This window comes from Podarcis bocagei, assembly GCF_964188305.1.
Source record: "Podarcis bocagei genome assembly, chromosome: 8".
In the NCBI taxonomy this organism is placed as follows: domain Eukaryota; kingdom Metazoa; phylum Chordata; class Lepidosauria; order Squamata; family Lacertidae; genus Podarcis; species Podarcis bocagei.
Genome location: NC_138133.1, coordinates 1,619,369 through 1,630,999, shown reverse-complemented (window position 1 = coordinate 1,630,999; position 11,631 = coordinate 1,619,369). Strand labels below are relative to the sequence as shown.

At 41.3% G+C, this 11,631-nt stretch overlaps 1 protein-coding gene across 2 annotated transcripts in view; it reads right to left on the bottom strand.

Annotated features, from left to right (window-relative positions):
• Window positions 1-1,395: 1,395 nt before the first annotated feature.
• Window positions 1,396-11,631, bottom strand: part of MTRR (5-methyltetrahydrofolate-homocysteine methyltransferase reductase) — a 36,322-nt gene continuing 26,086 nt past the window's right edge. The window contains exons 13-15 of one of the 2 annotated variants that reach the window (XM_081205989.1): window positions 5,896-5,988; window positions 5,611-5,793; window positions 1,396-1,583 (exon numbers count right to left, since the gene is read on the bottom strand). In XM_081205989.1, the coding sequence (XP_081062115.1) occupies window positions 1,439-1,583; window positions 5,611-5,793; window positions 5,896-5,988 (421 nt within the window). In that variant the 3' untranslated portion in view covers window positions 1,396-1,438. Of the gene's footprint in view, window positions 1,584-5,610; window positions 5,794-5,895; window positions 5,989-11,631 lie in introns of those variants that run through there. The other variant, XM_081205990.1, reaches the window with a different exon arrangement.

The window sequence follows — 11,631 nt, the reverse complement described above, 5'->3', positions numbered from 1 at the left end:
AACTCAATTCACAACCTTCTGTCAAAGACATTGAAGCAAAGGCTGATTGAAGGTTGCAAGAAAAAAAATATGGGGAGAAATATTTGACTTCTGAAACAAGTGTTAAACAGCTCGTGCATTATTACAAAAATTTTAAATATGACTTAACTAAATGTAAAATTTACTTTTCTTCTCCTTTGCCCAGTAATAGTAATCAATTACTAACCTTGGCTCTGGAATTCCTGGGCATTTGGCCATAACTCATTACAGCTAATAAACTGGACTGTGGACCTCATCGTCAAGTCAATGATCTTGCTGAGGATTCCACCATCTGAACGTCAGGCCAAAAAGCAGCCCATTAACCAATGCTTCCCACTGTCTCAGATCAAATTGTGCAGAGGTATTGGATGATGCTCCTGGGTAATAGGAAGACTGGGCAGGATTCACCTAGCAAGTCCTTTTGCTTGCACAATGGAGCTTCCTCCATTCTCCCCCTGCCCCAAGACAACTGGCTTTGTGGAGGGCGACTGGAAGAACATCCACCTAGCATGCGGGGGGGGGGGGGGAGGAGGAGGAGGGATTAGTCTGCCTGGCAAGCTGCAATGCTTGAGTTCACAGGACATTCCTCGTAAAACAACGTATAACTGTAAACCCTTTAACTGTAAATTGGTCTGTTGTAGCAATCAATCCGTATCCACTCATCAGCTAATTCATTAATTACAAAGCAAGAAACATGATTTAAATTAGTGGTTTAAGTATCTTTTCTCATAGTGATCTAAAACCAGTCTATCTTGTTTCTAACTTCTATGTAGTCATGTGAAGGCTGCAGTCCTATTCTCTTTTCTGTAAGGATATTTCATGATCGTCCTATTAATCATTTGAAATTGATACAAAGTATCAACACTTTAAAAGGCTAATAAATAAACTATAAATAGTTTTCATTACTTAAAAGACTGGGTTCCTGTACAATTTCCACCTCCATCCTAAGGTGCAAAAGTTGGGTGGATGATCTCTGATGAGGCAGTCAATAAGAAAACCCTATTGCCCAAGCAGAAGTGGTGGAGGCTGCACACACTACCTTATTCTTGAATGCATCTCCAGATCAGCAGAAGAGAAAGACCAGCGTATGTAGGATTGCTTTAAATATTTACTTCATCTGGTGCTCCAAGCCAGAAAATAAACGCCATCTGACAACTTTTGCTGAGAAAATACCTACAAATTAAAAGGCACTTACAGATGGCATATTTGAAGAGTTCATTTCCTTGTGCAAAATGTCTCTGAAATGAGTGATTCCAACTGTGCAGGCTAGTAGGATAATATCAATTAGGTATCAGACAAGAGGACTTGTGTCACCACCAACCAGCATATGTATAAAAAGGTTATCCATGGCTGAAAGAGATTGAAAGCTCTTCCCACAGATCATCAATGCCAAATGGACTAAGCAGAGAGTGGCTAGTTCCTAGGCCCAGATGTCTTGCAAATATCTCTTCTCTTCTCTTAACAGAGCAAGCATCTTCAGTGCTTCCAGTTTATCTACTCCTCTCTCAGAAGTTAAGATATCTACTAAAGCATCGTTCACATCTTTAGCCATATTCTTTGCATCTCTGAAAAAATGAGAAAAATCATCATCAGTCAAGCAGACAAACCAGTACCATTGATGGAGGTGGTGTCACTTTCTTTTGTTAAAAAAATAATATTTATTAAGAGTTTAAGAATTACAAAACAAAGTAAAAAAGCAAAAGCAAAAGTAAATAATACAAATCAAAACATTACAGTACGTATAAAAAGAGAAAAAGAAAGAAAAGAAAAAAAGACCAAATAAAAACACAATACATCCGAACAAAAACAAAAGCAAAAACAATTAAAAAACACCTCCAATATTTCCATATCTTTATTTTTCATTAACTTGTTTCATCGACCTCCTCACACCTCCCTCCTTTGTATTCTAGTTATTAATTATTTCAGCAAATCCTTTCCATCTTTCACTATTTTCTGTCATTTAATTGTCTTAATTTATTTTAACCTTATCTTACCATTAAAACCCTAAAACTTATATATACTTAACTCCTTATAACATTTCTACTAAAGCCGTATAATTTCATTCCAACAATTTTTCTAACACTCATTAATTTAACAATATTTCTCTAAATAAATTTTTAAGACTTTTTTCCAATCTTCTTCCACCATCTCTTCTCCCTGGACTCGGATTCTGACAGTCCTTTCTATCAATTCCATATGGTCCATCAACCTGGTGATCTTCTATCCGAGGCTCTTAACTCTTTTCCATGTCCCTTCTGCAGGTCTTCTTCATATCTATACATGTGCTTCACTTTGTCTTCTGCTGATCTTGTTCTTAGTTTCCTTCCTTTGGCAGTAGATCTCGGGGAGACTCCAACCTAACAATGTCATTATTCCTTCTCGACAAGTCAGCCCATTCTCCATAGTCAGAACTAAAGTCCAAACGATATTTCAGAGCGTGTTTCAATGTCCCTCCAAAACTAAAGGCCCCCGCAACTCCAATCTCCCCCTGACCAAAATCCAGGTCCCAAACCTGCATAAGGGGATCTATCCAACTTTCCTTCTCCAATCCAAGTGGGACTCTATCCCTCCAAATCTGGCTTTCTCTGGATTTAATCATAAAGGGCAACAGCTTATGCTCATCAAATTGTCTCTGTAAGGCCGAGGCTCTATCCACTTGAATTACTTGAGGTTCAACAACAACTTTCTCCTTCTTCTTCTCCACAGCTTGAAATGTCAAAACAGGTTCCTGAATCAAATCCTGAGTTATTTCTGTATAGGTATTCACTTCTAGTCCCAACTCAGTCATTTTTTGTCCCATATTGTCAATTTTAGTAATCATCACATCCGTATTCTTATGAAGCTGTTCCAATAAAGCACTTGTCTTGCAAAATGCAATCACTAGGGCTTCTTCTGTCAACATTCTTGTCCAAGGTCAATCTCTGTTTCTCATGGTCTTTAATCTCTACAGCTGGAAAATTCCCCAGCTCCACTCCTGCAACAGTTTCAAAAACTCCCTCTAGAGGAAACAATTTCTATTTGTATCCGCCCTTTTAAACACTGACCCAGCAAAAAGTTAGATCAATTTTCAGTTACATTTGCTCCTTTTCAAGTGCAAAAGGAAACAATGGAAACAATATATTTCTCTTATTTAGCTATCTGTCAACATACGTTATTCACAGTCAATGAACTTTCCCAAAAAGTCGATCTGGCTGACAGCCCGTTCCCAGGTTCAAGACGGTGGTAATTTATCTTCCTTCACTCTCTCTCCTGCAGGCTTAGGCAGTCTAAAATTCCCCCCCTCTTCTCCTGCTTCCAAGAGGGGGTTTAGTAGTTTTAACCGATGGAGATTTAATCCTTTACAAAAGGCTTTCCAGACTTTGGTTTGCAACGTCTTTGCTTCAATCTATTTACAAAAGGGGAAGGCGGACTTCCTGTTTGAAACCTTCCCGTTTCGATGCCAAATTACGATGTTTAAACAACCAATTTTCCGTTCTACTCACGGGTAGTTGTTTAAAATCCAATTGTCCACAGGGAAAAGTCAGTGCTCTCCGGCAACAGCAATGTGGCTTCACTCCGTGAAAGAAGCAGTCGATTCAAAGCACCGCACCACTCACCCCACGTCGCTCCGGAACCCCGAAACCGGGTTTCCCCGCGAGTAGGGGAGGCGCAAAAGGTGCCAGCCGAATCCCACGTCCACAGGCTTCTCCCGCCTGTGGTTTTTAATGGGTCTCCGCCTCACCGTGGTGGTCCAGACCCTGATTTCCACGAAACGGATTCCTCCCGATCAGAGGAAATCCGCCATTGCTGGAGGTGCTAACCCGGAAGTCACTTTCCGACAATTATCAGGAAGAGAAGAGTACAATATGTGTGTGTGCGCACACGTAAAAGAACTGGTCACATTTAAAATCAATTGACTGGTCAACTGGCCATGTATTATCTGACATATTGTATAAAGTCAATCACGCCATTGTAAGTTGACTACCCCTTTCTAACTGCACACCTGAAAAGGCAGAAGTTTTTGCTCTGCAGTCCTGCTAGACTGTGTATGTAGAAATACAAATTCTGTTTCCCCCAGAATTTGGACTATAACAAAGGTTTAGAATTTAACTTGGTAACATTTAAGCTACATGCTAGACTGGGAGGTTCTCCTGCCCCACTGGAATGAATGGGAGTTGTTCAAATGTACTGCTATACTTTTGCACATTTCCAATCCCCCCCCCCAAATACAGCTTGTGCAGGAGAACCACCCAGTGGATTATGCCCATAGGGCTTTAGGATTCAAACAAGTCTCTCAATTAACTACATTTGTACTAAATAAATACTTAGAAGATCTGACCAATGTTTAGGCATTATTTCATCTGCCAAGCATCTAAGCTAAAAGAGGGGGAGTTGGATAGAATAGGGCTCTTGAGATGTCTGAGGTTAAGTTGCTAAATAGCTATTGACCTGCAGGAAGATTAGATGCTGCAAAGCATTTGGCACTTGAAGGAGGTTTTCTCGCCCTTCGCCACAAACTGCTGACTTTGACATTTCTACACTCAAGGATACCAGAGGGGTGGATGCTTTGATGCGATTAGAGGTCATGGCTCAGAACAAACTCTGATAATGCTAACTGAATGCACCTCTTGCAGCCTTGAATTCCACAATCTTGAACCACTGCATTTTCCTTTAGGTTAACAGCCTACCCAACCTTCTCAAAGATCCCTCAAATAAGGTTTATGCATTTTATAGACACAAGGCACAACACTTAAGTTAAAACACTTCTAAATTCTACTGATAGGTGAGTTTATGCACATTCTCAGATTCCTGCTACAGTGGTATCTCGGGTTAAGTACTTAATTCGTTCCAGAGGTCTGTTCTTAACCTGAAACTGTTCTTAACCTGAAGCACCACTTTAGCTAATGGGGCCTCCTGCTGCCACCACATGATTTCTGTTCTCATCCTGAAACAAAGTTCTTAACCCGAGGTACTATTTCTGGGTTAGCAGAGTCTGTAACCTGCAGCATATGTAACCTGAAGCGTATGTAACCTGAGGTACCACTGTACTGAAATTAATGGGACATAACAGGGGCTAACCACCAAGATGGTAATAACCATGAAGTTTAGGTTAGCATATGCAACTTAAGAGCAGCTCCACTGGGTGAGATCATGTCCATGTAAAAATGACACCAATCAGTCCCTCTGTTAGTGCCAGATGAGTGGAGACTATGCTTGTGTCATCAGGGCATTTAGGGTACCAACATGGCCTTCTTATTTCTCTCAAACGCCCTTGTTGCCTTAACTTGCACCCTGGCTTGCTCTATTCTTTTGTCTCCACAAGCCCCATACAAAGCTTGCTGCCCTCCCTTCCAGTTCACTTTTCAGCTTGCTAAGAAGCTCTCTGGGCAGCTCTTTCTGCAATCCTCATCTTCTCACAATCAGCGATGTCATGAAACTGTGCCTAAAGGGAGTATTCTCTTCAGGAAAAGACAAACAAACCCACCACCACACCTGGGCTCCCATTAATTTTGTTTTCTCATCTTTTGCTCCCAGCTCTTGCTAATCTAAAAGCAGTTAACGTTTCTACAAGTTCTTGCAAATCCAAGTTTCATAAAATTCGGCATGACTCACCCACACACGTAAAAATACCCTTTTTCCTGCAGCAGAATCCTGGTAACCTCTTTGCAGTAAAGCCGAAGGTTATCTTGAACGTATTTAGGAGTGGCAGCTTCCACTGCAGCTGGGGCGTCTCTTGAGAAAGAAACCTTCAGGTGAGTTAATGTGCCACTTTCAGCAAAGCACCTGAGCTCCTCTCTGAAAGATAAAAGTTAAGGATCACTGCAAGGGTAAAGACATAATTCCCTTGCTTAGGGGGCAAGGGGATGAGAGGAAAGAGAGCACAAGGCAACAACTTACTGGAACAGGTAATCTTTGACCTGGTGGCGACAGCCAAAAAACAACCATGTCTCTCCAAATGTCCAGTCTTTGTGATCTTCTTGGAGCTTCTGTCTGAAAAAGAATTTTGGAAAAAACTGTAACTTAAGACTGTGCATGCCCTATACTTAAAAGCAGCAGCACAAAACAAACCCACGTTCTGCATCCTGTATTACAGCTCTCTCCAACCAGCTGGGGCTGATGGAAGCTGGAGGCCAAACATCAAGATGGCCCCAGTTGATGGAAGCCTGCACTCGTTAGGCTGGTTGACATTTATTTCGCATCATTCATTCTGGCTCTGCTTGTCATGGGATGGGCCAAGAAGTTTATCTTCAACACTCTTGACTACCTGAAATCCTACAAAGCCCTATTATCAGTTCTGAGATTTCACCAAACACTGTCTGTAACATCTAGCAGGGGTCAGCAAACTTTTCAGCAGGGTGCTGGTCCACTGTCCCTCAGACACTGTTGGACTATATTTTTTTTGGGGGGGGGGGGAGAGAAATGAACAAATTCCTATGCCCCACAAATAACCCAGAGATGCATTTTAAATAACAGGACACATTTACTCATGTAAAAACACGCTGATTCATCCGTGGGCCGGATTGAGAAGGTGATTGGGCCAGATCTGGCCCCCGGGCCTTAGTTTGCCTACCCTTGATCTAGCCAATCTACCTTTCTTGTCATGGGGAGTGTGCACATACAGCCCTGATTTTTTTTTTAATTATCTGCACTAAGGGCACACTTCAAATCTAGTTTCCACTTCCTCTGTTCAAATATCTGTGAGCACTGTTATGAGTAGGTTTGCTCCTGATCACGGCTGTTTGAAAAGATCCTTAATTCAATATTCTGTGCTACAATACTGCAACACAGGGAGATAAACACTAAGGAAGGAGGGAGGAGGGAGAGAGCCTAACAACTCAATTCAGTGGCATCTTATGGGCAGTGGATCCAAGATGCATACAAAATTCCTCACTCACATCACTAGATGAAGTCATTCAGTGTGCAATGGGCTGAGCTGTAGGTATTTAGATGTCACCTCCATTAAAGTAAACATGGAGGCCACATGCAGGGTATAAACATGCATATAGAGCAGCACGAAGGATTCTGGACCAGAGTGTGCCCACTGCTGCAAAATGCGAACATCCTCCCTTGGCCTCGTAAGTTTCTAGGCCTCATGATAACAATGATTCTGCTGCTTGCAGGGATATGGATGAAGCCAGTCAAAGAGGGAGCCATGTGCCTATTCTAACGGCAGTTCACAGCAAAATCTTTTACACATGTTACTTGAGGGCACGTTGCAGTAACATGAAGAATCAGAAAAACCTATTCACAGATCCTCTTGCAGGCTGGAATAAGAGAACTCAGTAATTAGAAATGATGTCCTCATTTCTTTAAATCAATTTAAAGAAAGAAGATTTCTGAAGTAGACATGAGGCCCGAAACACCTTTCTTTTCATCCTTATTATTTAATCTGTTGCATTTATCATTGGGAAAAGGCGGTCTGAGAATATTACACCGATCCTGGCACAATTGCAATGGCTGCCAATTAATTCCCAGGCATCATTCAAAGTGCTGGTTTTGACCTATGAAGCCTTAAATGGCTCAGAACTGCAACATAAAAAACTAAAAAAAAAGTTTAAACAAACAAATGCGAAAAAACCTGAAGCCTTTTATAGGCATTTTGACAGATGATATTCCAAATGATACGAGGGTTTTCCTGTATGCAACAACAGCAGCAAGAATGTTGATTGCCAAAATTTGGAAGGGAGAGAAAATTCCAACCAAGGGAAGAATGGCAAAATAAATTATGTGAATACTTAGAACTAGCAAAGATGACAGAGGCAACCAGGAATCAAGCAAATGAAAAATTTAAAACTGAGTGGAAGTTTTACAGAGTACACTTAGAAAATCACTGTTCCCAAACAAAATCTCTAATATGCTTTGATTAATTTTCGCAAATTAGTTAACAGATAATTTACGTTATGTGAGATCAATGAATTGAATTTGAAAAAGGACACAGTTATTAAGAAAAAGAAGAAGGACCCACAATGAGGTGAAGGGAAGTCATTTTCAAAGATGTTGAATTATTCTGGTTTTTCTTTATGTATCTTATGATGTTTTGAATAATGAATTGAATAACTGTAATGATAAGTAAACTTAATAAAAAAATAAAAAGCCGCATAGCTGTTGCCGGAGAGCACTGACTTTTTCCTGTGGACAATTTGACTCCAAAGTAATTACCCGTGAGTAGAACTGATACGGGAGAATTGGATTTTAAACGTTTAATTTGGCATTGAAACAGGGAGGTTCAAAACAGGAAGTCCGCCTTCCCTATTTGTAAATAGACTGAGGCAAGGAGTCTGTAAGCTGAAGTCTTGGAAAGCCTTTTGTAAAAGATTAAATTTCCATCGGTAAAGAGTATAAAATCCCCCTTGGAGGCAGGAGAAGAGGGGGGGAAGCTGTGGACTGAGTATGCCTGCAGGAGAGAGTAAAGAGAGTTAAAATACTGCCGCTCTGACCCTGGAAACGGGCTGCTAGTAGGACTGACGTTTTGGAATGTCCATTGACAGCACTTAGAACGTTCCTTGACAGCTAACAGAATAAGAGAGATATATTGTTTCTACTGTCTCCAGCTGCTTCTAAAAAGGAGTAATAAAGTAACTGAAAACTGAAACTAACTTTGGATTGTACGAGTTGCGCTTAAAGGTGACATTTTTGACTATTATAAATAGAAACTGTTTTCCCCTAGTGGAAGTTTCTGAAATTGGTTACTTTATAAGAGCTGGGCTAGGGGAGTTTCCAGCTGCAGATAAAAACTGTGTGACTCTGGGATTGACCTTGAATCCCTTAGGTGTTATGGCAAATGGAAAGGAAAGAACAGATGAAATGTCAACAGAAGAGGCCTTAGTGGTTGCATTATTGAAAATAAATGACACGCTGGAACAGCTTCACAAGAAAACAGAAGTGATAAATGTGAAAGCGGACGCTGCAAATAATAAAATTGATTTAATTGTAGAAAGTTTAAATAATCTGGGACAAAAGGTGAACACCAACACAGAAACCACCCAGAAATTGACACAGGAATCTACTTTAATACGGCAAACTGCGGATGAAGTCAGGGAGAAAACCTTTGCTGCTGAATGTAAAACAACACAATTGGAGTGTGAGAGAGCCCCATACATTCAAAAGCAACTTGACGAATATAAGCTGACATTTGCTATGATGGATCTTAAAGAAAAACAGATGAATTTGAGGATCAGAACCCCACCAGAACTGGGAAAGGAAAGTTTGACAGAGCTTCAGGAGGAGACAGGATCAACATCGGCTGAGAAAGAGAGATTTTTGGGGGTCAGTAGGACCGCCAAAAATGTAAATTTACTTAAGGGTAACTGTGAAGGACGTTGGATTGAAGAGAAGGGGGATTGGGAAATATGGACAAATCTGAAGTTGTTATGGTTGGGCCGAGCTGTTGTGGTGGGGATGAGGGTTGCTGTGTTGCCGGGGATGTTGCTTTTGTGTCAAAAAGTGCAAGTTTTGGATGGGAGGGATTGTTTCAGGAGGTGGCAGAGGGATGTTCCTGGATTGGTTTGGCAGGGCAGGAAGCCTCGAGTAAAACTTAAGATATTGACGGATGCTAAAGAAGGAGGTGGACCTGCCCTGCCAGACACCTAAACTTTGTGGTGAATCATCTGCTCTTTGCTGGCTGAGAGAATGGCTGCTTCTTGAAAGCACTGAAGTGTTGGATAATGGCAGATGAAGTTGATGGACTAGACGGAATTGGCGGAAAAGACTGGCAAGATCCGAGACCAGGGAGAAGAGTCGGTGGAAGAAGACTGGGAAAAGTTTAAAGACTATTTATAGACATATTGTAAAATTAATGAATGTTAGAAGAATGTTGGAATGAAATTATATGGCTTCAGTAGAAATGTTATAAGGAATTAAGTATAAATAGATTAATAGAGTATTAAAGGAAAATAAGGTTAAAAGGTGTTAAGATAATTATAGGATAGAAAACAGGGGAAGATGGTAAGGAATTGCTAAAATAATTAATAGAAGTGGAATACAAAAAGGGAGGTGTGAGGAGGCCGTGGAAATATGGGAAAGAAAGATAAGATATTGGAAGTTTTTTCTTTTTTTTCTTCTTCTTTCTTTTGATGTGTTTTTAAAGTGTTTTTGTTTTGTGGGACTTCCGGAGGCGGCGCGAAATAAGTAATGGCGGTCCTCTTTGCGCTGCGAAGAGGGGCTCCGTAGAAAAGGGTCGTTCGCTGCGGCAAAGCGACGACCCATTAAGATAAACCACGAGCAGAACGAGCTCGTGGCCGTGGGATCCGGCGGGCACCTAGAGCGACCCCCAAAACGAAGAAGGGTCCCCGTAAGGGGGTCCGGAAGCGCGGAGGGGAAGCGGTGCTGTGGATTCATCGCTCTTTCTGCGGGAGTGAAGCCGCGCGGCTGTTGCTGATGAGCGCTGACCTTTCTTCCTTAAGAATTGGATTCTAAATCATCTACTCGTGAGTAGGAAGAGTATTAATTTCGGGACTACAAAGTAAAAATTTGGCTGAAAGCGGGAGACGAGAAAAAGGAAGTCCGTCTCCCGGTAGTGCTTAGAGATCAAAGGCAAAGGAACTGACAAGCTGGAAGCAGTGAAAAGGGATTTAAAGACGGGAAGCTTCATGCGTCTGGTGGAGTTGGTAACTGAAGGGAAAGGCAAGCTTTTATTTTTCTATCTGTTACTGTGTTGACTTTACTTGAGGATCCTCTCCCTTATTGGACTCTTAAAACTTTAAAAACCCCAGTCCCGGGCTTGCAGGGGGTAAAAAGCTTCTTTGTGGATACAAATACAAAGTTGAAACGGATACATAGAGGCATTATTGGTGGATACAATTAAATAACTGTATCTTGCATCTTCAGATAAACTACTGGGACAATATTGAAAGGGCTTTGCCAGTGGGAAAAAAAGTTTTCTTTGAGGACTATTGTTAATTTACTTAACTGCAGGAACTTTAATGGCGACTGAACCTTCTTCCTTCTTTCCTGAACTGTAACAACACTCCCTCTAGTGGAGTTTGGGATTTACAAATTCCTGAGAACCAACTTTGTTTTGACTCTCTGTGGTTTGGTTATCTACTTTGAGGCCTGTCTTTCTCATGGAACATTTGACAGTTTGACCTTGAATCCAAAGGCAGGTGTGGGATGAGTGGTCCACCGAAAACAAGAGCTGCGTCGAAAGCAGGAAAAGGCCAATTAGTACAAACAACTCTGATTTCCCAGGCTCGCAGATCTTTAGTCCCTGCTGTTTTACAGGGAGCTGTATCCTCAGCAACAGCTCCATCTAAGGAAGCTGAACAGCCAACAACTGAGGATATGGCAGCAGGGGGATCTGGAACTCTTTTAGAGGAAATGCTACAACAATTTGCAATTTTGAACAAAAAGGTTGACGACCAAACTGCTAAAATTGACCTAGCTACATCCTCAATTACTAAACTTTCTGAACAGGTGGCTAAGCACTCACAAGATATTGGGAGTTTAAAGGACGCTACATCTGAAAATCGGAAATTGGCCGAGGCTGCGAATGAAAAAGCAGGCCAAGCAATTCAGAAAGCGGATGAATTGAAAGGAGAAGTAAGGCCGCTTTACAAACACGTCAGCGACCAGCAGGCCTACCTGTCTATGGTGGAACTGAGAAACAGGGAAAATAATTTGAGATTACGCTCTATC